This window comes from Chlamydotis macqueenii, chromosome 5, assembly GCF_036417535.1.
Source record: "Chlamydotis macqueenii isolate bChlMac1 chromosome 5, bChlMac1.mat, whole genome shotgun sequence".
Lineage (NCBI taxonomy): Eukaryota > Metazoa > Chordata > Aves > Otidiformes > Otididae > Chlamydotis > Chlamydotis macqueenii.
Window position 1 is genome coordinate 36,756,545 of NC_141560.1, and position 26,582 is coordinate 36,783,126.

A 26,582-nucleotide genomic window follows, 5' to 3' on the forward strand; every position below is an offset into this window, starting at 1 on the left:
CTTATTTTCATTTCAAGTTTGTACCCTTGTGTAAATGAAAAAGATAAGTTTTGTCAAAGCTTGGAAAAATGTGTTAATTTTATCAAAATCAAGTTTATTTATTACAAACACTATTCACTGCTTGTACTCAGAAAACTGAGTTGCCTGAATTCAGTGATGTGTATGAGCTTGCATGTAAAGGGCTTTCAGTGACATTTATCTACTGCTGCCATTGAAACAAAGAAATGTTTTGAACTTCTGTTGCTCTTGCACTTCCTTTCTCCATAATACATATTTATATTGTTCAAAGTTTAAAATATACCTGAAGTTATGCACTATCCTACAACAGGAACTGAAAAAGCTGTATGTTGGAGTTGTGGGTTTTGTTTTTTTTTCCCTGTGATGTACTTCTTCCTTCAGCCCCCATTCTTATATAAGCTTTGGCTACCTGTTAAAATTTTTAAGACTCTTGTATGAAAGTGTCATTTTTTATTATTTAATATTTTTTCTTTAAATCTGCATTTAAAATGTGAAATCATCAGATGCCTAATTGTAGAAAAGGTTACGAGAAGCGGGCACATTTCTTAACACCACTAGACAGTGCACATAAAGACAGCTATTGCCATGGTTGGAAATAGTTCTCTCCAATTTATATATTAATTCTATAAATCAAACTCTACTTCTTGCTTTTTCTCTCATTCCTACAGCAAATTAATTTGTGCCAGTCCTTATGAACACTCTGCTAGGAACAGCATCCGTTTTTAGTAATAAAAATATATTGCAGATACTGAAACTGGAAAAAACTTTGTATTGCAAACAGTGTTTCAGATTGGTGTATTAGAAACATGTACATTCTAAATTGTATTTACAATAAAACTGATATAAATAAATAATATACTTCCATTGAGCAGCAACCATGTTTTTATTAATTTATTAGATTTGTAGACGGCTTATTTTTAACCCTTTCTATCGGAATAACTTTATCAGTAGTTGGAGATAGTCTGATTATCTATTAGCTTTAATAACTGTTACTCTTAAGTTTAACTGTTAATAATGTATCTGCTAACCTTAACTTTTAGGAAGTTAGTATCACTATTCAAAAGACTATGGTTAATTAAACATGACTGTTGTCCTCTTTTCAAAGGCAAAATTAACATAGACTGTTATAAGCATATGAATATACAGACTGAAGGCTAAAAATGCAAACACGTTCATTATGAAATACTGAAAACTGCAGTGGAGCTGAAACAATTGCACATGTATTTTCTTTGCATTCTGTTTGTTGTAGAGACATTGATTTCACTGTTTTTTTTGAGATTATGCTATGTGGGCCAAAAGCTAGGTCTGATAAATTGCTTTCCTGATTGATTAATTGTTGAGGCTTATATGAAAAGATTGGAAACAGTAAGACAGATGCTGAATCATTTTAAATTAAATAGGCATAATAGGTTTTTTAAATCTTGGATTGATTTAGTTGTTTTTCTGATTGTGTTACTACACCAAATGCTAGACGTTGGGTATTATACTAAGCGCTGTAGCTAAGCCATGACAGGCTGCTATGCTCCAACTAATGCAAACTGTCTTTCAAACTGCACAAGCTCTGGCCTTGGAGTCCCTCTGAAGCAAACTGCCTTAGTGGGCACTGTCAGGATTTTGATGGGTTATTCGGGGAGTGGATCCAAATGTATGCATTTCTTCGCCCCCTTTGTCACTCCACTTAAGCAAGAAAGTACCAGAGGAAGCAGCAACTGGCGGTGGGTGGGTGGGGGACAAGGCAGGAATGGAATTCCGGAAAAAGGATTTTTCTTCTTTTTCAAAACAAATAGGTAGGATTGACTTTGTAATATTTATTGTAGTATTTATTGTTTTATGGCTGGCATTACTGCATGCCAAAAGCTTACATTTTTTTACTACATTCCAGTTTTACCAGACAATTTTCAATGTCGTGAGAATCCTTTTTCCTGATAATTTATCCAGTATTTTATTTTATGTTTACACTTCACCTTAAATAAAGTTAACTTTTGCTTCTGAACCAATGACGCGCTATTTTAGTGATGCCTTAAGAAAAATTACATGCTGTTACCATTATTTGCCTGAATGCTCCTGAGTTGTTCTGTATTCAGGATTTTTAATGGAGGACAATATCTACTGACTGGGTAGGAACAGACTGGTCGCACAGCGGTGTAATTGTTAGAACACACTGATTGTAACCAAATTGGAGATTGGAAACCTCCACCCTTTTTTTTTTTTTTTCCGGACAAGTTCTAAGAAATAAAGACTATAAAATTAGAGACAAATATACTAGAGAGGTGCAACTTTTTTATTTCTAGAGCATTGGTGAAGGTGTGTCTGTGTGAATCCTTAGTCCCTTTCTGAGTAATCTTAAATATCAATCTATAATACTGGGTGGGTTTTGTGAGTCATCTTACAGAGTGAAAAAGAGCCCTTACCATTGACTTCAGTGGGGTAGTTTTAAGTGTTGTCAGTCATATATGATCTGTGTGAGAAAAACAGCTCTGATGTTATTTTAAGATGAGGAGGTTGAGAAAGGAGAGTTTTCTCTGCAAAAACAGCCTGTGGTGTAGATTTACCCAGTTTTAACTTTTCTCCTGCCTCTCCTATATCTCCATCTCTTCTTACTGGAATGTTTTTTTAGAAACTCTTTTACTGACATCATTTTTCCTTTATTTATTTATTTATTTTTAATTCCTTTACTAGTTTAAAAGATTTATAGGTATTCATTATTTTCCTGGAAATTGTATTCCAGTGCCTTTCATGGCACAGGTTGTAACCATAGTACTGGTTGCAGTTTTTGCTTCTGTCTGGTTTGAACGTGCAATGTTAGTGTTAACATCTTAATTTTTTAAGAGCCTGTAAATCCTGAAACTAGTCTGAGATGTGCCCTTTACTTTTACAACTGCTGCTCTACTGGAATTATTTCTTGTTTGTGGTGTATTCCAATTTTCTGTATAATTAAACAAAGGTACTGATTCCTCCCTTGTACCAATATTTTAGAATTTTTAGCTGTTGTGCTAGGTGATTCAAATCCTCTGATGTGCATTCTTAAGAAAACTAAGTTTGTTTGTAATCACTCATTGTCTCTGGTTAGTTGCAGAGGATTGAATAAACAACTTGATTTCAGATTTTAAGTATCTTTCAGATTACTCTCAAAATTTTGTTTACGTTTGATATTGAGAGTAGCTGTTTGCAATGTGTTGCTTTACAGGAGGAGAAGGGAGTGCCTGTTGGAATTCTGGCTGTGAAGTGTTACAGTGCTGATTTGGGTTTACCCTTTCATTACTCATCTGTGTGTCTTGGTAGAATTTACACTTTTTGCGAATTGTTGAGTTATGTGATGACTTTGGACTTGCATTTAATTAACAGTTGGATATCATTGCAAGGCTCTCTTTTAGCAAACCGCAGTTTAGTGTGATTTTTATTTTTTATTATTTTGATGGACATTTAACTTACTGCCTTATTATTGTATAGTGATTTTACTAAGTGCTGTTTCCCACTTCATTATATTAATTGGTAGAATTTTGTAAAACTTTTTTTTCCCATAATACAGGAGAATCCAGCCAATGATATATTAAACTGTATATGTATTATACCCATTTTAATAAGAAATAATAAAAAGAGAAGTGTAGATACTGACTAACTCTTATGTCCCTTCAGAGGCTGGGAACCCTGCATTCGTGCAGCATCAAACGGACTCCAGGTGGGTTTTCCCACAGCACGCTGCCCAGGTGCTGTCTGTGAAGAGGTTAATCTTCCCTCCCAGGGTGCCTTTTATGTTGTGTAACAAACAGTCATTTCTCCTCTCCTGAGAGCCTGGGATGGCATCTCTGTCACAGCATCCACTGGTGCCACCTGGAGCATGCCAGCAGGTTCCCTTGCAGTGTTGCTCATGCTGGCATATGGCCTTTTCAAGCCATAACCAAGTACAAGGCTCAATAGAGTGTGCGTGGCCAGCTTAAGATCCCTAAATCCTCAAGTCCAGTCTCTTCTGCAAGGCTCCCAATACAGGGTTTCCATTGATGTCGGCAAGAGGACAATCTGTTCTGCGGGGTTAATGAGGGGGATACATACAGGGAAAAACCTAGTGATAGTTTTCCAAATGCAAGTCTTGGTGCAACTAGCCGGCTTTAATGTGTTTTGAGATGTTAATTTTGCAGTGGATTAGATATTTACTGATAAGAGGATGAAAAAGCTTCTGTTAGCCTCTGTGTTAGCTTTCCCTTGGTGCTACTTGAATACAGTTGTGAACAGATGCAATAACTTCAGTCCTGTCTGCTAGGTATACATATTGTTTCTAACTTTATACATTATTCTGTCTATTCTCCATACAAGTCTACAAATAAGAAAATGAAATTCAGGATCTTAACAACTTGGTGCTACTAGACAGAGTGACCTGAGCATACCTAGCTTGTCAGCTGAAGTTTAGGGATAATTACTGATTGATAACTGATGCTTTGATACAGTGGAGTGCCTACAGCAAGCATAAAATCTATTTGCACACACAGGCTTTTCTCTGGTGCTTGTCCAAGGCCGTGAAGCAGAATCTGAAATGAGAGACAATAAAGATGAGCATCTCCACTCTCTGTTTCAACTGGAAGGTATTTTTCTTTCTTTTGTAATGAGGACTACAAGGAACATGGCAAAAAAACGTAGTTAAAGCCACGTAATGTCTGGAGAGAAAAAAGGAAATGTGGTTTAAAAGAGAGAGAATTTAAAGCATGTTACTTAATTGACTTTTGCAAGGTGATCGGGTGTTACAGTAGTAGAGATGTTATAAAAAGAGGATTTTTTTTTTTTCTTTCGCCCCTCAGCTTAGAATTTGTACTCATCTTTTCTCCTTCTGTCTAAATGAGTGTTTTAATGATTTCAGGCTTCCTAGGGAGTCTAGCTTCACAGCATGCTGCAATCACCTTGCCTCTGGCCCTAAAGGCTGAGGAGCCCTCCAAAAATAAATGGGAAAAGCCAGAAGCTGTCTCCTCAGCTTAGCATTTTCTTTTAGCTCTGCTTAATGACAGATTTTTGTTGGGTTTGGTCTCAGAACAGTGTCTCCCTGGTGAGAGCTTCCTCTGACAGCCGCTGTCTGCTGCCTTGTGCTTAGAAGCATCAGCTGGGATGCTGAGCACAGCTGTCTCCCTCAGCACTGCCTGCCAATACCTGCTAGAAGAGCTTTTTAATTACTTGTCCTGTATGGTATTGGCTTTTCAGCTAACCATAGCATCAATAAGTGTCTAGAGCATAGTATTTCTGATAACTGTTCTGAAGAGGTAAAACTATTTCTTTTCTTACAGCTCTGTACTTAAAATAAAAACAAAGGAAACAGGGTGGTAGTTGGGAAACTCATAAAATTCTGAAAATGCATAGGCAGATAATAAGTAGAGGCGCTTTTCATTCTTTCCAAGTATGGATATGCCACTGAAATCACAAGCCTGAGATAAACATATTGTTTGTTACTACAAGGCAAAGAGAAATGCTTTGTTGCATGAGAAAATTATTGAATGGGAAAAAAATAGCACTTTGTTACTTTAGGACTATGAAACAGGTATCCCGTTAGTGTCCCTCTGGTTCTGAATATCCATAACAGATATATTTAGGTTTTTATTTGTAGATATACAAGAGTTGTTTTGCCCATGCTTCAGTCTAGGTAGCTGAAGTCAGAACTAGAAGCCGTGTTAAAGTGGTAGTTTAGTTCTAGAGTTGACCTTGGCATACCTTCCAGCTCAGTCATAGCACCCCTTCGGTGGAGCTGACTGGCTTTTGGAGGAGGTTTGGTTTATGTCGGACCAGTCCAAAGTATGAGTAAAGTGTGTTTGTATAGGTGTTCACATCATTAATTAATAATTTGTTTGATTTTTAAATTATCAATAGAGAGCTAGTTTGATTGTTTATGCACATATTTAGAACTGCAGAGTGTATCACTGCAAAAATGTAACCTTTAGTTTATTTAATATGTCATTATATGTTTGGTTTTTAGTACTAAAAACTTCATCAGAATCATAAGGGAAAACCCTCTTTCTTCTCCGTGAGTGTGTAATATGCTGTAGATTGTCAATGATTTCAGAAGACACCTTTAAAGAAGTAGGCTTCATAACCTTCTTTTGCCTCACACAGAGCTTTGATTTTCTCTTTTCCAGATTATAGGTTAGTTTTGTTATTTACTGATCATGAACCATGGAATAGAATTAGTGATTTTGGACCTGTGTGACAGAAGTAATTTTCCATTTAGTCACCTAAAACATTTGTTTGAATGAATTTCTTATGTATCTTCCATTCTGTACTGAAATGACAGTGAGATCTGGACAGCAGCCATTTTCTCTTCCTTGTTTTTGTCCTTTCAAAAAAAAAAAGAAACAAAAGGGCATCAGAAGATTTGTATAGCATCTCCTCACCGAAACTTAACATGAAAACACATAGGCTTTCCCTTAGTATATGGAAACTACTGGCTGAATAGCTGGGCCCAGAGGGCAGTGATTGGTGGCGTGAAGTCTAGTTGGAGTCCAGTGACTAGCAGTGTACCCTAGGCGTCAATACTGGGTCCAGACCTGTTTAATAGCTTCATTGATGATCTGGATGGTGGCAACAGATTTGCAGAGGACACAAACCTGGGGTGAGTGGCTAGTATGTCGGAGGATTGTGCTGCCATCTGGAGGGACCTTGACAGGCTGGACAAATAAGCCATCCGACTTGTCTCTGAAACCAACACCAACTGGCTTTGAATAAGAACTTTCTTCATCCTAATGCAACTCTAAAAATTCTTCTTGTTTCAATCTTATAGGTAGGAAGGAATAAATTGGTTAAGGTTAAAGTAATAAGCAACACAAACCAACAAAGATCGTTGCCTTTCCCAGGGAAAAGTAAATTTGAATTCATGAGACTTTAAAATTAAATCCATTGAGAGATCCTGCACACTAAAGCTGAAGTCATGGCTGCATCCTATATTTGGGAAGAAGAGTAAGCACTGCCTTTTTTCCTGGGAAATGTGAGATGAGATGATTGAGATATGGGGTTTTTTTTTGCGTATTTCACTGCTTTTCCTAGCTGTTAAGAATTTTAAAGTATTATAGTTACAGATGTGACAGTGGAACAAAAATTTGTTATTCTTTTAAAAGGTTGTATGTACTGGTTTGGCTTTAGCAAATTCTTTAAAATTTTGTAATACAAGTATTTATATAGAAATGTTTTAAGGCAAGTAAGCTACATTTTGGACCCTAATTTTTAGTTTCCAGTTATTTCTGGTATCATAGAAAAAGTATAGAACTTTTGCAAAGTAATGCGGTTTTCTAAATGATTGCATATGAACACTTGTGTGTACAGAGTGGGCAAAAAAATACCCAAAACTGCTCTTCAAGTCAGTAACATAACTGGAAATGTGATTAATATATTTTCTATTGTAGATTCATAGTATCTCGAGCTTATCAGGGAGTGTATGCAGTAAAATAAGAAAAGTGAGTTTTCCAGTTACACCACATTCCAGCCCACCCGCTCTGACTCCCTGTATTGTTCTTGATTTCTGTGTCTGCTCTTCTGTAGCCATCTGTTCACTTCCCAAAATAGCACTGCTTGTCTCTCAGTTTAGAATTTTCCTCTTTATCCATAATACATTTTAACTTCTCTTTGAATGAAACTAATTTGAATACTTTTTTTAATACGTTACTGAATTTTCATACATTAAACAGTTTAACACCAACATTGACATTCATAATTATACCAACATGTTTTGCGATATTAAACATTAGAAATAATTCTTTGTTTTCTGTGTTTTCTGTTTGCTTAATGTTTTTGCGTTGTTCTGAGTATTACTTCATTTGGAACAACGTTCGCAGTGATTCAAGGCTATGTGCGTGTTGCTTGATTGGCTGGCTGCTGATGGATTAGAATGAATAAGAGCCTTGTCTTCGTAAAGGCATTAATTTGTCTCTCCTCTCTCCAACCATTGATTTTCCCATACTTTCCATCTTCCTATCTGTGATGTCTGTAATTTTTTTTTGTAGTGACTTACGAGCTTTGACATCTCTAATTTAGTGAAATTCACTTTAGTTTCATTATCAGGTTAAAAAACAGTATTTGGACAGAAACCTGAGGGAAGGGGAAAGGGAGATGGGCACAGGGAGGTGAATGAACAATTTAAGTAATTTCTTTAGGAAAAAGCAGGCATCTTTACTACAGAATTTAAAAACTGTTCTGTTTAGTATTTATGTTTGACAGAGTTTTTCTGTCACAGCAATACTGAAAGCTTTATGTACTTTTAAAAATTTATACATGTTGACACATTTTAGTTGTTTACCTGCTCCACAGTTATGGAACAATTCTTTGAGGGAGCAAAATGGCCTTTCTCAATGAACTGGTAAAGTTGCAAATGTGAGCTTTTGTTGTTTAGTAGTGATTATGTTGATAGTTCTAAGGTATTAAGATTTGGGGTTTTTTTAAGGTATTTAAGAACATCTTCTGTCTAAGTTTAAAGGTGATTGCTTCTATGAAGTGTATGAAAAGAATCAGATTTCTCTGCACACATCTTCATAGTTTAGTTTTTGTGGTTTTTTCCTTTGTTTTCCTCAAATCTGTATTCCTCAAAACTAGAGGAGAGAGCCCAAATTTAGCTTAGCGTTTAATGGAAAGACAAAAAGCTGCATTCTGTACCACTGCCATTTAAATATATGGTTTTCTTTTCTTTCTGTTTCCCTCCCCTCTCAGTTGTAATGCCAGTTTATCCGGTTAGATAGGATTTCATAGACAATCCATAACAGAATAGTAAGAGCTAATTTGGGGAAGAAATATGAAGTTGTTCAGATTTCAAACCTTTCAAGACAAAATGAGAAAGGAGGAAGAATTTTGTTGCCAATAAGTATAATTCCGTTGCAGAAATTCTGCACAGCAATCTGTTGGCTCCCTTGAATCCGTTCAAATGTTGGTATTGAGAACTAATTAGCACATGTCCTAAAAACTGTGTCAGCCAGAATAACTGGCAACAGCTGATGCTGCTCACAGAGGCGCAGAAAGGCTGAGCTTGGAAGTGACCTCTGGAGGTCTCCTTGTCAAGGTCCTCTGTTCCCTGACCTGTCTCCCTCAGATGCCAGGACTGCCTTATTCTGTGCTAGTTCACCTTTGTTGGGTGGCACCGTGAGATAATCCTGTGTGAGGTGGCCTGTAGAGCACTGAGGCAGTTCCTCTGCAGAAGTACTCTGGAACCTGTCAAAATTTGAAGAGAGCTTTGGCATTTGTATGCAACTCTTGTAGCTGATTCTAGGAAGGTATCAGAGGACTTAAAAATGCTTCAGTTAGAATAATAATTAACTAGTAGAAGCAGAGATGCAGCTTTCACATGGGGCACATTATTTTAAAGCGTCATCCTGCACCTTTTTCTCCATTGTCTTGCACAATCTACTCATGAAAGCAGGGTGTTGCCTAGGTAGGTCACCAGTGTGAGCCACCATGGTAATATTTTTATGAATCTGCAAACTTCAGAATTTATACAACTTTGTGTTCTTGCGCAGTTGAAGCAAATAGTGGTTTTACTGGTGAGGAAGGAGGGACAGCTCAGCTGAGATTGTTGTAGCCCGTCACCCTCTCAAGCCCCTGTATCTTTTGTCATCCTTGTTGATTCTGGACACTCGTGCGTTCTCAGTGCAGTGCCGTCTTCTCGTTGGTGCTTCATCACATACTACATGTATCAACTGATGGCCCTGCCAGTCAGCTCTCTGTGCCTTACCAACTTCCAGAGAAGGGAATCATAGAATCATATAATGGTTAGGGTTGGAAGGGACCTTTAAAGGTCATCTAGCTCAACCCCCCTGCAAGGAGCAGGGACATCTCCAGCCAGATCAGGTTGCTCAGAGCCCCATCCAACCTGACCTTGAATGATTCCTGTTGGGAAACTCCAGCCTCCCTCATGGTTTAGGATGTTGCACGTAGGCTTCAGCAGAAGACGCAAAATACATCAAAATACAGATCATAAATCAATACAATGCCCGTCTTTGTGATTGACATCATTGTTTCAGTAGTCAAAAAGCCCTCATCATGGCAGAAGTTTTCGATCAGTAATTATTTTAAATAGATTTACCGATTAAGATGCTTCAGAAAATAATGTTATAGCATGCCACTTGTGGCCAAGTACAGTAAGGATGTTTTCTTATGTATTCTGATAAAAGCACTAATATTTATAGAATCTTTATTTTACAGTTTACCATTCACCTGTTTTTAACATCTGGCAATAGTTCCGAATTTTCCGTCTGCAAGCCTTTCTGCTTAGTTTGTGACACTGCAGCACTGCAAAATGTGATGGTTGCCTAAAAAAAGCAACCCTGAAAGGAAAGCAGTGCTTCTGCTGGCAGTTCTAAATGCAAGGCAGGTCTTACAAATTATTTTAATAGGACATACATATGAGTTTTCAGCTTGCTGCTTCTCTTGCAGAATGTAACTAGAGGCTGCTGGTGTTAATGGCACCTAATGTTAATGGCCGCTTTTTCTCTCTTTTGGCAGCCAAGTTTTTACATTAAAATCACAGGAAGTAAAATCTTTAAATATGAAACAGAAGCCTTTTCATAGAATCACAGAATAATTCAGGTTGGAAGGGGAGCTGTGAGGGTCAAATAGGCCGGACCCCTACACAGACCAAGTCTGATACGATCAGCTTGTTCAGGGAGACTTCTAGAGTCTTGAACACCACCAGAGATGGAGAGTCCACAATGTTGCTGGTCAACCTTTTCCATTATTCAACCAAACCAAATTTTTTATACAGTGTGTGTATTTATAAATGGCATTTATGGGTATGTAAAAATATTACTTGTATACTTACATGTAAAAAATTATATATATACACAAATTATAGATGTAATTGATATATATGTACATTATATAAATTTAAAGAAAAAAAGAATAGAATATAAAGGTCTGTCTTTGAAAAAGTCAGTACTTTTTGTAAAAATTTAAATTAGAATTTATTTATAAATATGAAATGTAGTCACTATTTTAGGATTTCTGAATCAAGTATATTTTAAAAAGTTCCCTAATGATGAGAAGTATTAATTGTCACTTGATGAATGAGAGGAGAATGAGAGTAATTTGCAAAAATTCATCACTATTGATTCACAATATCTGTTATGATTTCTTAATATACTTCTGTAAATACACAGGAGTCAGTAGTGGAATTCAGGAAATCTGCATACCAAACATGCATATCATGCATGCCTATAAATTTTAAGACTTTTTTATTTTTTTATGAGTACTCACTTCAAGGAGAGGAATTCCAGAATGAACCAGTAAATTGTGGGATGCATTCAGTTTCCCATCCACTCAACAGCTCACTTAAAAGATAATTTATTAATATTGCATATCTCAGAATACACTGTAAAAGAAAACAAAAAGGTTGGCAGAGAAGTGTTTCCTTTTTTTTTCCCCATAAAATAACATTCCTGTTTTCATAATCTTCAAATGGCTGATTTAAAACACCACAGGTCAAAGGCTTCAGTAAGAACAGAAGTCATTCTATAATACAGAAAAGACCCCAAACTTTTCAATGGCATATACTATTTGCATCTATTCTTGTTGGCCATTTGTGAACTATGAGAATTATTAATGGTGCAGTAAAAAAAAAAAAATCCTATCATTCTCATCCTTCTCATTGTTGATCAAGCAGGGAGGACTTGGAACAAATAAAGAAAACCAGTATACATATGTGACTTGACGTTTCAGAAGGGCCACGAGAACATGTTATTCTTGGTAGGGCTGTAAGAGTGGCAAGAAATGAGCCCAGAGTGTGGATCATAACCTGTTTAGCCTTTCTAACAGAGACAGTTACACACGCACGCATAGCCTGAGACTGTGTCAGAGCCTGTAATGCCAAGTGCTGTAGCATGCCAGCAGGCAGAGACACCAAACCCGGTGAGTCCGGCAGGAGGGGTCTGTGATTGCCAGGGAATACTGTCTCTGCAGGCTCTGTCAACAGGAACCTCGCAGTATTCTGCTGCTGCTCTCCTTGGCTCATTGCCAGGGCCATTGCCTTGGCTGGGTGCAGGGGAACCCTTGGCAGGATGCTCTGTGTTGCCAAGTTACGAATGTGGCGACTGTTCAGTTTCTTTTGAGCTGTAAGAAATTTAAATGGAGAGGAGCATGTCTTCATATGGGGTGTCATTTTCTTACAGATGCCAGAATGTCTTGGTGTGATCCTGACAGCTGATTGATTAATTTGATTCATTGCCTGTGTAAGCAAACATATGAGAGATGACAGGCTGTATAGGCTTTAAAAACTTCTCCTGTTCTGTTGCTTGCTGTAGGCTTAAATATTGTTAAAGATTTGGAATTGGCCAGGAGAGGGACCTAATCGTTAAGAGTAAACAGTGGGGTATCAGAGTGACAAGATTATCTCCAGAGGATTTAGGGGGTTTTTTCTGTTTGAGGGGAAAAAGATGTAGTATTTATTCCCATTACACAAACAAGGACAGCAGTAAGATGACAACATTTGTATAGTGCAAAGGTTTTTAGGAATAGAAATCACTGTGAGTCCCTGAAAGGAGACAAAGTAAATTAGGTAAATGAGCAATGTGATTATGACAAAAGTCATGTTTAGCTAGCTGAAACAAGCAGGAGAAATAGTCTAGGCTACTTATCCCATTAGTGATTCTAATTTCATTGTAACTAATAAGGAATGCAGTTTTGAGCATGGCTAAAATACAGTAGCTCAAAAAGAATACTGTACAAATAGAAAGTTAGGAGTGAACGTGCTTAAAAGCATGGAGGAACACAGGAGTAAACATTGGACTACAGCTCTTGGGACTCTTGTCAGATGAGGGTTGTACCAGGCTGGGAAGCACTCCTGTTTACCATCTCACACACTGGGCTGAAGACCTACAATTAAAGTAAGAAAATTTTTTTCCAATAAAATATTTTTTATGCAATTCATGATTTGTCTGTTAAAATTGTTGTTTTAAAATATCTGATTGTAAAGCATAGTAAGATTCTAGAAAGGGAAGGGACAATAAACTGAAATAATCCTTGTATTTTCACCCTGTAATCAGGACCTGAAGTCAAGGACTGGCAATCAAGACTCCGTAAAGAGTCTTGAGTGTTGCAACTCAGTAAATAGAAACAAAGGTACACAATTATAAAGCTTATTCCTGTTATAATTTCTTAGTATATTTTTAGTCTCCGTATTTTTATTTTTTGTATGTGAAGTTTGATGGAGCATATGTTTCAAGCGGTATGTGAAGCATGACTTTCTAGTACTCTGGAATAATTTGAAATTGTAATTTTAATAATTAGCTGAATGAGTGAGTGATGGGCGGTAAAGCTATAAACACTTAGCTTTTTAGCTGATTTTCAGGTTTCTCACAGCTCGCTGAGATAGATGGCTCAGTTCCAACTATTTAAAGCTTTTTCGGGATCTTCCCAGTTGAAAGAAATGACAAACAACATTGGTTCATGTTTTCAAACTTTATTCATGATGGTTAGGAACAGACACCTGGAAACAAATAATGGGATGAAGGAGTCAGTGCCAGTTCTAGGTACCATTTCAGTGAAAAATGGTCAGCTTCAGAGCTGTGTAGTCTAGGCACAGTTTATACATGTGGTGTTAGAATAAACAAAACATTGGGGAAAATGTTTAAAATCTTTAATTTTCTTGATTTAGAGATTGGGGGTAAGGAATAAATATTTTTTTCCTTTTTGAGTTCTCTGTTTCATAAAACAGAGGCTTTCTGGTGAGATATGCTCTCCTGCTATGACACCTGAGTGGACCTTGCCCTACTGAGATCCTCACCACTACCGCCAGTAGAGACAGAAGTGAACTAACTGTCAAAAATATTGAAAATCTTGGATTTTAGAACTTGCACTTTTCCTCTGTAGGATTTGATACTAGCATTTGTTCAGGGATGGATGTAGCTGGATCTGCTCTAGAATAGCAGCTCAGTGTTCTGGAAAGTCCTATGGTAAGTTTCCAGACTAGCATGAGGAAATGCAGCTTCTCGCCGCTTGTGATAACTATGGAGCCCTGGGAAGCCAGCAAAAGTCTAGAAACAGTGTGACTAGATCAGCTTGATGTGAATATGACTATATTTCTTCCAAGAGCTTGAGGGTACTTTTGATGCCTCTGTGCCACTGCAATTCTGGGCTAATACACTCTGCCATGGCTGGATTGGCACCATGTAAAGTTAACTTGGATGCATCTGTCTTGGTGTTTCCTAACCTAAGCTGGTATAGTAACATAAGACTGTATAAAATCAGTGAAGGTTCATCAGGACCTTCATATATGTGCTTCAGTGCTGGTCCTGATGTATCCAAGCTGGCGCTGGTGGTGCTAATGTGGTGTCTCTGCCTTATGGTACAGGTTAGCAGGGCTCATCAGTTCAAGCTGGGCTCTTGCCCCATAGGTGAAATAAGTCCATGTGCAGTGCTGCATCTGGGCATGTAAGACCTACCAGAAATAGTGTGCGATAGCCTGGCTTGAACCCCAAAGAACGCTGTCGTTTGGTGTGATACACTGCATGCTCACTTGTGACTGGGGAGATTTTTTCCTCTGTTATTTGAGGTACTCTTTTACTTTTGGTAACGGAAAGTTGCTTCTAAAAAGAAAACTATTTTGTGGTAGCTGCTTTTTAAACCAGCTGTGGGATTTATCTTAATGCACTTTGTTTTTCCTGACCACTTCTGCTGCTGTTTTTATTTGTTTTTTTTTTTTCCTAGTTATTTCTCTTTGAAGTGTTTCTATTTCGAAACTGTATTTTGTACTGCCACTTGTTTTAAGGAGGCTTAAGAGTACTAGTACAAAAAAAGATATTGAAAATACTTATGTTTTGGACAAAGAGGAATTGTCCTATTTTTAAGGTTCAGTGCAGGCACTTTTGCTTAATACTGTTTCTCCCACTTGCATAAAGAATTTTGCCATAAACTATCAAGAATTAACATTCAGTGAATTGACATTTGTAAACATATGGATATAATGCATTTCATAAAAGCTAGATTTGGGGAAAAATGGTTAATGTGGAATAGTTAAATACTATCTAGATGGTAATGTATTTTTACTAAATTATGAATAATTTTATTACATTTTATTTTTAACTCATACCCTCATTTTACATTATTAAATTATATTACTTTGTTTAAAGATTATTTCTTCTAATGATTAAAGAGAATAGTTTAATATTCCTTTGCATGAATGGACATCCTTATACCCAATAAAGTAGATAGATAGTTACAGCTGAATTTTAATCTCAACGTTTTTTCATCACCTCTGCTACCAGAAGAAAATAATGCCATTTATAGTTTAGTATGGTGCTTCCAGGGCCGGAGTTCAGAGCTTTGCATATAGAGCTGTGCTAAATAGTTGTTGTGTAATTGCTTACAGGAGTGTATTCTGTCCCAGCTGGTGTGTTAGATACGCAAACCAAAAGGAGCAGGTACACCAGACCTGTACTCTTCGTGTACTATTTTCCCTAGAAAATAAAGGAGGTAATGTCTTCTACCAAGTCCTTGCCTATAGTGGAGTTGTTTGTCCACAGTATGTATTTATGTCCTGGCTTATGTGCTGACTGGCACTATTTAGCTGTGATTACACCTTCAAGTTTTGGAATCTTACAGATAAATAAGATTTAACACTCTTTATGCAGGCTGCAGTTGCACTTGGGATTTATGCAGTGTTACTAGCTCACTAACACATTTAGTATGGTCAGCTCTGCTTCCTCCTAATTTCTGTTAATCTCTACTTGTGTCACTCCTCTCAGTACTGTGGATGAGCTTTATTTGCTTTCACTTGAACTCAGATGGTGAACACAAAATACATAGTAAGACATCTGGCTTTGTGGTCTGATCCTAGATCTCCTCCAGCTTTGTGCCTTGTCTTTGTGTTTCCCTTGCCTCTTTCTGTAATCTACAGTTCATACTGTGCTTCCTTAGTGCACGGTTGTAGGTCTTGGTTCAGGGAAGGCGTCTTCTTAAACCACAGATAAAATGAATAAGGGAATCCTCGTGTTTGGAGTTGTCACCTTCTGCTATGATAGAGTTTCAGGTACTTTGGGTGCTGGACAATGAACTGAATAACACTGAACAAAGTAGCTTTTTTTAGGCTGTCTGTGTGTTTGAGGTGGTTTCTTTTAAGAGTTTGGCAGGCTATGTTGAACTTTGCAGAAAATACCTCGTGTTCCTTGAGGATGACAAGTTACCTGTTTTCTGGTGTCTGGGGTTGTATGAGACATGAGCAGAGGGAAGACAGGACACTGAGGCCCTGGGACCTACAGGTTGGTTCTGGAGGATTATCTAAGTATCAGCAGGTCTGTATGCATTTAGCTGTGCAGCAATGCAGAGAGGAGTGTTGCTGCACGCCATAATGTGAAGTGTGTTTTCTTAAATCCTGTTTAATTGATCATGTGAACCTTGGCTCATAGGTCCATAGTAAGATGTCTGTGTTTTGGAAACAGAGGATGTGGAAAGGTCACTGGAGGGATTAATGTAAGAAATGCAGTGTTTATAGATAGAATGTGTCATTAGGAAAGTGGAGTATAGTTTCTCTTGTGATGCTTGTGTTTCTTAATTAAGCTGTCAGATAAGATGTGAAATGTGTTAGCATCTAGCGTAGGCATACTTAATCATATTTGAAAGTGCATCTAGCTGAGATTGATTGTAGACTTGATTAGTGTACATTGCAACCAAGAATCCATGTAACCTGTTAAACTGGGCTTGTATGTGATGCTGTGAATTGGATGTTGTTAGCTAATAAATTAAACATGTTCTTTCCTGAACTAAATAAAATACAAGACAACTAAGAGTGATAAGAGTGCAATGTGTGCTTGCAGCCCAGAAAGCCAACCACATCCTCGGCTTCATCAAGAGGAGCATGGCCAGCAGGCCGAGGGAGGTAATTCTTCCCCTCTACTCTGCTCTCATGAGACCCCACCTGGAGTACTGCATCCAGCTCTGGAGCCCTCAATGTAAGAAGGATGTGGACCTGTTGGAGTGGGTCCAGAGGAGGCCATGAAGGTGATCAGAGGGCTGGAGCACTTCTCCTATGAGGACAGGCTGAGAGAGTTGAGTTTGTTCAGCCTGGAGAAGAGAAGGCTCCGGGGAGACCTTATAGCGGCCTTCCACTGCCTAAGGGGGGCTTATAAGAAAGACAGGATGAAACACTTTAGCAGGGCCTGTTGTGACAGGACAAGGGGTAATGGTTTTAAAATAGAGGTAGATTCAGATTAGACATCAAGAAAAATCTTTTACCATGAGGGTGGTGGAACACTGGAACAGGTTGCCCAGAGAGATGGTTGATGCCCCATCCCTGGAAACATCCAAGGCCAGGTTGGATGGGGCTCTGAGCAACCTGATCTAGTCGGGGATGTCCCTGCTCCTTGCAGGGGGCTTGGCCTAGATGACCTTTAAAGGTCCCTTCCAACCCAGACCGTTATATGATTCTAAGCATATTATTTTGTTAGAGTAATGGAAAAAACTTAACATCCCCTAGAGAAATAAGCAAAGCTGAAAACTGAGACCTCTTTGTAAAGACTGCCCTTTAAAGGAATGAATGGTTCTTGGTATCTGCTGTGAGTACAGCTGTTCTAACCTGTGATAGAACTAGTAATTTCAGAGAAGTCTAAAAGGAAGTGTTACTCTTAGAAATAATTAGGTTTTGTAGTTGTTGTTTTAAGTCTTCTCTTTCCTTCTCTTAGATGTGCTTACCTTCTATCCTTTTCCTTCTCATTCTAGAATTTTATACAATTTTGCAGTAAAAACTTCTTATTGGAAATATTTGTTGAAAAAAATAAAACAAACAACCCAAAACCCAAACCTCAAAGTTATTTATTTCCAATGGAAATAACAAGAGCCCAAAGGAAACTTGCCATCAAGCATTTAGTATTTGTAGCTTTACGGAATGTAGTTTTTTTCAGTCAGGTATGAAGAATTAGAAGTATTGGTAATGCTATATCTCCAAAGATTTGAATGTCTTTAATGGCTTTATGTTTTTCTTCTAAATTTCATCTGATCACTCCAGTGGTCACACTGACAGTCTGAATTGAAACTCAAGCTTGTTAGAATGTTAGATTAAAACCTAGTACAAAATTTGTAGCCTAAGGCCACACAAATATTGTGAAATTTAAATGATGAATCATTTGAAAGAGGCATAACCCACTAGACTAATGGATACACAGAAAAATTGGCTCATTTAATTGCTCTTAGAAAATGTGAGAAACCTTGGGGGGATTTAGAAGTTTATAGCCTTCGGAGAAGCTCTAACATAATTTTGCAGCATTAGCAGCTGTGGCACAAGCGGCCTCCTGTTTGCAAGAACAATTCCTGTGTCATTTAATCTATCCTGAAATCTGTTGAGGACCAGCCTGTGCACTTTCCTTGCCCTCACTGTTCTTACAGAAAGATTATTTGTGAGGTTTCACCCCTCTAGTTCTTGGAAAATTTGCTTTCTATTTCTTATTTTCCTCACAGTTGTTTTTCTTCTGCAACACTATTCTTCATCTCTTCTGCCTCTGATATTTGTTTTGTTGGTGTATTTATATAAATGCACCAGCAGCAAACATCTAATGCTTTCCTTTTGCTAAGCTAATCAAGAAAACTCTTTCCGCCTCCTGAGAGATGTCTTACTTTTCTGTCTCATTGCAGTAGCCCTCCTTTGCATCTGGCTAAGAGGTGGCATTACTGCTTTCCTGTGTTTTCTGGAAAAAATCATAGGTTCACATGTCTAACTTGTATTCCTGGTTTATGATCCCTCCATTTTTCACTAGGTCACCTGAACCTTTCTCCTCTCCTGTTTTTTTCTGGTAGATTAACTCCCTTTTTTTTTTTTTTTTTTTTAAATAGTAGTACTTTGTCAATCTTTGCGGATACCATTCTGGCACTTTGTAGCACAGTTTTAAGAGCTTGCTATGGACGTTCTTAAAGATGGCTGTTAAATATTATTGTTTTGAAAAAATATACTTACAATTTCACTGTATTTAGTATATCACAAAAACTGTGTGGAAAACGGAGCAGAGGACAGAAACATTCATCAAGTGTGAGGGGCAGATGTATACAGGGAGTCAAACTAATCACTGCAGTCCTGTTTTTAAAATCTGTGATGTTGCAGTTGGTAGGTTGTCTGCTGTGTCAACCTTGACCTGGTCACAGAAAATAGGGACAAATAAATTGTACTGATGGTTACTGATGTGGCAGAGAAAGCACAAGAACTCTCTTGCTGAGTGGGTGAGAAAGAGAGGCTACTTGTGGGATTTTGGTGAACTGAAATAACCAGAATAAAATAAATGTGTTCTTGCACTTGTCTGCTGAGAACTCATATTTGGTTTTTTGACTTACAGTATTTTAATTGAAGCTACAGGTACTCTTGATATTATGAGTAGCTCTGAATGCCCAGTGAAAATAAGTTTTAAGTAAGTTGAAGTTACTGATTTGTTCTTTTATTTCAAACAAGGTAATCTCAACAGTGTCTTTTCTTTGGTCTGCAGCCTTCATCGGAACATTCTGTTTTCCTATCAGACTTTCACATTGCTTCTTACAATAAAAATTCCTGCCAGTGGCTACTGTACCTTGTTTCAAACTGTTACAACTTAACCTCTGTATTTCTAATTACAAATTTCTCAAAGATAAAAGGGAAATTGAGCTCAAACAGTGATGTCATCAGGACCTTCTCAGCTACTTTCACTTTTCTGGAACTGTTGCTGTCCACAGTACCTTCTTTGGCAGTAAAAGTTAAGTGGTTATGTAAATAGAAAGGACAAAACATTGACTTAAGAGGGCCCTGCTTATTTTTGGAATGCAATTCTTTGTTCTCACAGGGTAAAAAAAGAATTTGCATCTAGACTTATGAAAAGCATCAACAACCTCTGGTACTACGTATCCTGTACATCTTAATTTCACCAGCACAATGTTTTGAACTTTAGTCTTATTTTTTCAATAATTTAATGAGTCTTATACTTGAGAGAAAATACAATCTGTGTAAGAGAGACTCCTTTCTTCATGTGGCTATTTTAGCTCTTTTAATGCTCCATTTAAATAAAATGTTAACAGGCTTAACAGTTAACAGATTTTGTTAGTTTAGGTTTTCTATTGCCTGACCCTGCTCACACCTAAGCAAATCTTTGACTGCTTTTTATTTGTGTGCTGTAAATACCACTGTGCTTTAACTCAACTTTAAAAATTTTTTCCACTGTGACATGTTTGTCCGGATACTGCACAACCTACCTGTTAGTCACTATGTTAAGGTGCTGCAACTACTTTTGTTGTTAAATAGTTGGTTAAAACTAAAGGTGTTGCCATTTTATGATTTCATTCTTATGTCCATTTTTAGCAGAATTAAGTTTAAAATGGAAATTAAAAGGGAAGGAAACTTGAAATTTGGTGTGCATCAATGCCTTGCAATTTTGAAAAATTTTAGATTATCTGCCATGGGAAAACAAGGCTTATGTGATCAAAAGATGAACAGTGTCATCCATCAGGCTTTCCCTTGGTCTTTCAGGTCCCCTTTTTAAACCTGTTTAATGTGTGGAAAAATACTGATAAGAGGATAGTAGAAAAGTAACCACAATATAAACAAAAGATAATTTTAAAGGGTACTGTTATCTATAAATCAAGTGAAAATTAGCAGCCAGGCGAAGAAGAGACTCAGATTATTAGCCCTGCTGAGCAGAAGGCAGTTTGGTTTTGATGGTGTTTTCGCATGCATGGCATAGTATTAGCTTTAGCTCTCTTCCTTGTGTGTGGGTATCAAAGGGAATCTGGATTTATTATGGTGACAGTGAGTGGCATTTAGGGAACAAAGATCACAAGTTCTTCGGAAACGAGCCAGCATTATTTCTGTTAGTCACAGACAACATAGTTTCTTAGCAGTTAAAAGCATTTGTAATTTGCATGCAGACTAGTGGTTTTTTTTTTTTTAAATTCTGTAAATATGTCAGAGAAATATGTGTACAGATATGCAAATAGTCTAAGTGCTGCTCTTATAATTAATTTACTATCTTCTGCAATACACCTGGTGAAGGTGCTACAAGATTTCTGTGATATGTCATCTGTTTTGTTTCTGGTTGACATGCAGTCACTTATAATATGGCAATAGCAGAGAAGAGAGACAGGATGTGTATCTCTGATGTTACTGTTCATGGGACAGGCAAAATACCTTAAAACCCTTTTAATAGTAAGAGAAACACTCGTTACATTCTGGTGCTGCCCCATTCCTTTGTGTTCTTTGAAGTATGCCTATAGGACAGGAATTCTGTGCCTGCAGGAGAATAGGCTTTGGAAGAGAGATGTTTTGAGGTCTGAGAAAAAAATTATATTACCTTCTTATATCCTAAAACTTAAGCTTCCTTAGCAGTGTTTGTTATGTCTTCAGGTCAACAGTATATACAATTACAGTGGTAAAAGTGGGCGCTTGCTCCAGGGTGTACGAGGTTGGGCCTATGAAAGCAAAATGCTTGAATCCCGCTACATTTGCGTGCAGTGTGTGGAACAGAACCATCTGAATCTGAAATGAGACTTCTGAATAATGCTTTACTGCAGACAAAACCAGACTAGAATACAATGCTGTGCCAGATCAGTACTTTCCAGAACCTCCGAAGAGTGTTAAGTATTTTTTATATTTATCAACTACTGAATGAATCTGGTATAAAAACTTAAACATATAAGTGATCCTATAAAAAGCAGGTTTCCCTTACCTCTCTAAGGGAAGTCTGCCAGAAATACGACAGACAGATGAAGACGTCCTGAAAAAAAGAACCAAATTCAGGAGATGTCACTAAAAGATAAAAATTTAAGAAATTGTTACCTTATACTTCAGTGCATACTGTTCAATATTGTAGTAGTCCATGTATTTTCAAAGTAACAGTGCATCACAGTGATCAATGACTGTCTGAGTGTAGCATTTTTGTTGTCAGGATGGTTTTTGTCAATAGGTAACCACAACTAGTCTAAAAGTAGTTCTAAATTCTGAGACTGAAGAGGGAAATCTGGCAGTTTGCAGTTTTCTGGAATTGTGTGTTTTTGTACTGGGAGATAAACACTATTATTCATTTTCTTTACCAAACTATAAATAATGCTTCATTTTTTGAGCGTAATGATTGCATTTTTTCTGAGGCATATGATATGAATATGACCGTTAACAGCTGTAGAACTGGAAGTGCTTTGGTCTAAAGAGGGCTTTTGCTTACTGGGAGTAGGCTGTGTGGGGTAAGAGATTAAGTGACAGTTTTAAAGGACTATATTGTTTTAAAATTGTAGGACATTAAAAAAAAGAAGATAAGGTTCACAACAGACCATAACCTGCCTCCATGTGAAGAAAATATTAGTTTACCTTCAGAGTTGAAGAACTTCTTATTTTGGAAATCAACAGGCTGATAATACATTTTCCTTCAGTATGGTCTCATTTAAAGCTCTGTTAAAGAAAGCAAAGAAAAAAAAATCATATGGACAGACTTAGTTCGCAAATGCAGAGTGGGAAAACTGTTGTAAACTGGATGTTTGCACATTAAGGTGTGAATGTTGATTTTAACCTTTTCATTTGGAATTTTGTATGGTGTGTAATTGACAGATGAGAACTCTGTTACTGACTTCTCATCTCCCTTACTTTGTAGGCACAAAACTAGACAGGGTTTGGAAACAGTAATAGAAACCATGATCTGAATCTAGGATGAATGTTGGGAGAGCTGAACCTATTGCTAAAACCTCTTCAGTTTTGATAGATGTAACAGCTCACTTGGAAATCAAACCGTTTCATGGATGTTTAGGGATTCTCGTTAGTGTGATGTTTTTCAGATTGTGTGTTTCCTTGGTAGGATTGGGTTCACTGTATGCCCATGATATTTGTGCCAGTATTTAATTTCTTAAAAAACATTTCTAGTACCTTATAGGCTGTCATTGTGTGTACAATACTCCATGGAGCAAGTGTGTTTTAGGGAGCTTTTTTTTGTTGTGACTGTCCTTGTCTATGAGGAAGTATACGTGGGGGTGTAATACAGATCGGAGGCGCAGCCACTTGGTGTGTATGTAGACGGGAGCAGCTAACAGTTCTTTATCTCTCCATAAATCATGCACTCAACACTGCTTAAAATACTAGCTTTTATAAACTTTTGAAGGATTAAAAATAATAATAAAATTTTGAAACAAGACAATACAATCCTGCATGACCTTTTTGTATGTAGTGCATTTTGTGTCTGTGATGCAAAGTTTTCTTCTGTCTTTTCTTCCCTCAAACCTCCTCTTTGCCTGGTTGCTAATTTTCACTTCCCTCAAACCTTAAAGCACCATTGACCATCCCAATCTTTCTCCCATACCATCAAACATAGTTTCACCTTATTTCCTGTTGAAAATAAATAGCTTGCATTTCAGAGTATACCATTTTTAAAAATACATCCAGTGTTGATTTATGGTTTTCTAAGCCATGAGAAATGTAGTACCTACTCTGATTGCTTCCACCTCATGGTTACTGCTGGACATCTGTTTTCTTTCCTGGGCTAGATTTTGCAAGGACGTATGGGAGCGTGGCTGTGCTTGTATGCAGGTCAGTAAAGTGTGCCAAAGTCTTCCTGTAAGGGGTCTTATTCCAGCCTATTCTGCTGGGTTATTTCCTTTCACTGGAAGTTCTCTTGTTGCCAACAATACCAGTAATTTAATTGGCAATTATAGTCAAATGTTAGTTTTCAGAAATTTTGTTTTGGTGACTATTAACTAAACTGTTGGAATTCTTTGTTGTTAAAACTGTGTTTGAAATTTTTCACATTTATCTGAGGCATCTGTGTTTTCTGATTCAGGCTAGAACAGTAACCTAAGAAGAGGCTTTCTTGCAAATTTGCAATAAAAATAAGGGGTGAGGGAGGGCAATAAGGCTGATACCTTTTTCTGATGTTGAGTCTTTTTAGCAAAAGCTTGTATTGCCCAGCTCCTCTAACTGGAGGGAAGGTTTGCAGTTTTCAACTTCACTCATAAAAAGGGTATTATAATATTAGGTTTGTATTGGGATGAGTAAGAGAAGGACAGTCTCTGGCAAATCTAGGCTTTCATTTTAAACGTTTATTTCAAACACATTTTGTTTAATAAACTTCATGAATTATATGGACAAATAATGGCCAGTTTTAACAATAAAATAATTTTATGTTGTTATTTTTCATTTTCCCCTTTAAAAAGTTTTACAACAGTCACAATAGTTTCTTCAGTTATAAATGTTATTACGTTTGATGAGGAGATTAGAGAAGAAAACAGAAAAAATACAACGTTTATATGAAATATTTAATACTTAAGAAATGTTTGATTTGTCAATAGTGAAAAAACATTATCAACCGTCATTTTTATTCATGATGTGTAGTGTTGGGATAGGAGATCTGTCAGTACCTCACTATCTGTCACCTACCTCAGTGTAGGATTTATGACAAGACAGTAGGTAAAATGCTCTGTTTACTGTTTTGTTGCCAAACTTGACCAGAGGCAAATATAAACTATCAAATATCAACTTAGCTGGGATTTTTGTTCTCCCATAAAATCTAGAGTGTACGTTGTTTGCAAATCTGTTGATCTTGGGATTACTCCTTTAGCTCAGGAGTTGGAGACTTTGTAAATTCAAAGGTCCTGGGTTCAGTGCAATAGATGTGCAGGGAAATGAAAAATGTCTGAAGGCCCAGGGTGTTGAAGATGAGCGAGGTAGGTAGCTCTCGCAAACTCAGTACAGTTAAACTCCAGTTTGGTATTGAGACAATGATTAAACTGTTTTGGGAGGAACAGGCCAGGAGTTCTGGACTTTGCTAGCACAAGTAGCTGCTGTTTAAACTGAAGATCCATGGCAATTAACTCAAAAGACAAGAGGCTCCTTGTCATTTACTGCCTGGCTTTCGGGGACTGTGTGTGACCCGCAACTGTTAGATAGCCTTTTCAGAGACAGCAGATAGGAGAAGCTTAGGATATCAACTGATTGTTACAGTGTTTAGGTACAAAGTGAGTAAATTTCTTAATGTTATCAACAGTTGACAAATACTGCTGCTGTTGTCGTATCCTGTTAGCTGTCAGGCTTGGTGCGAGAGCTGGGGCCAGTACATATCATCAGCTACCCCAGCCCCTTCTTCTGGGACCCTTTCTTCCTGTTCTTGTCTTTCCCCGCAGAGTAACAGGCTTCATGCTCGTGAGATGCGTTGGCAACAAGGGGTGCTAGTAGAAGTGTTTTGCAGTTTTGCAGTGTGTTAGGTAGGTCTGTCACAGTACCTATCGTAATCTGTGAAAATACCGTATTTTGGGAATGATTTACATTTTTTCAGTGCTGGTGTGATGCACATGAATAGTTATAGATGTAAATTAAAAAGAGTATCTTGCATTTAGAGAGAATGAAGTAGGAACACTTGTTTTTGTGGATGATTTTGAAGACATCTCCTTTCACCAAATGCAAGGCTGTGTTCTGTGTCAGAAGATGAGCAGTAATGCATTTCTTCGTAAGTTCTCCTCTGTCTGGCAGGTTACCTTGCTAGTTATAGCAAGTAGATCCTTACACTGATTTTGCAATATCACAGCCTCTGTGTCCTTCAGAAAGTTTGCTGTAGCCAAAAATAACTGTAATTCCTTCAAACTGGTGCTGATTTTTTTAAAAGCATTTGTTTTACTGCAATTTTTTCCACCTCTCTGACTGTGGTGGTGTTTAAGAGAAATGAGCCCGCTTGTGGGAATGGGGTACGTTTGCTGAGAGAATTAGCCAAGAGAGCAGATTTGGAGTTGTGAAATTGACTGTGTTCTAATTTCAATTATAATAGTAACTAGCTGCTTTACCTGAACTTTATAAGCTGTTTCAATTTTTTTTTTTGCTGTTGTTTTTGTTTTGGCTATTGCTCATATTAAACATCTTTGCTAACCCATGAACAACTGTGAACTTAAACGAAAAGCAGCTGTGACTGGTTCTGATTAGGTAAAGAACACTGACCGGTGCGTGGTTAAGGCTCTGCTGTTACATGTATGGGTATCTGTGTATACTCGCACATCCAGTATTTGTGTCTGAGACTTCCTGTAGCCACAGGTGGAGTAGTAGTAAGGACACCAGCTGAAACAGATTATTTCCCCATGATCTGTGATACAGTGTTTATCACTTTCCATTGAGTTGACTTATTTTTAAATTAGGTGACACATCACTGCAAACCAGACTTTATAAAAATTATACCCAACACCAAAAAGTGATTCCAGTTAATCAAAAGAACGGCATTCTGTTCTTAAATTTCCACCTCTTTTGTTTCTCTGGTTTCTTTTTTGTTTTGTTTTAATTTTATTTCTTTTTTTTTTTTTTTAGTAAGTGACAGTTGCTTCAGGAACCTTGCAGAGGATCGTAGTGGGATAAACCTTAAAGATCTGGTCCAAGACCCTTCTTTGTGAGTATCTGGCTCTTATTGCTAAGCAAAGAAAAGCTTCTTCATTATATCCTTGTGAGTAGTTTTGTTATTACATAAAGAAGTAGTATGATGAAGTACACTTACTACTTTAGCGGTAATATGCTTGCCAAGTTGTTAGTTTTTAATACAGACAAATAATATTAAAACCACATCGTTTTTTACCTACTTCTGTTCATGAACTAACATCCAATAAGCACAAGAGCAGTCATCAGAGGTAACAGATTATGCATGCTGGTATTTCTGTGGGAGAGTTGTATATAC

The 26,582-nt window shown here is 37.4% G+C and overlaps 1 protein-coding gene across 17 annotated transcripts in view; it reads left to right on the plus strand.

Moving 5' to 3' along the window:
* Positions 1-26,582, plus strand: part of GPHN (gephyrin) — a 313,321-nt gene that overhangs the window by 66,771 nt on the left and 219,968 nt on the right. For all 17 annotated transcript variants that reach the window (XM_086748177.1, XM_086748178.1, XM_086748161.1 and 14 more), the window contains exon 2: positions 26,222-26,300. In XM_086748177.1, the coding sequence (XP_086604303.1) occupies positions 26,222-26,300 (79 nt within the window). The remainder of the gene's footprint in view (positions 1-26,221; positions 26,301-26,582) is intronic.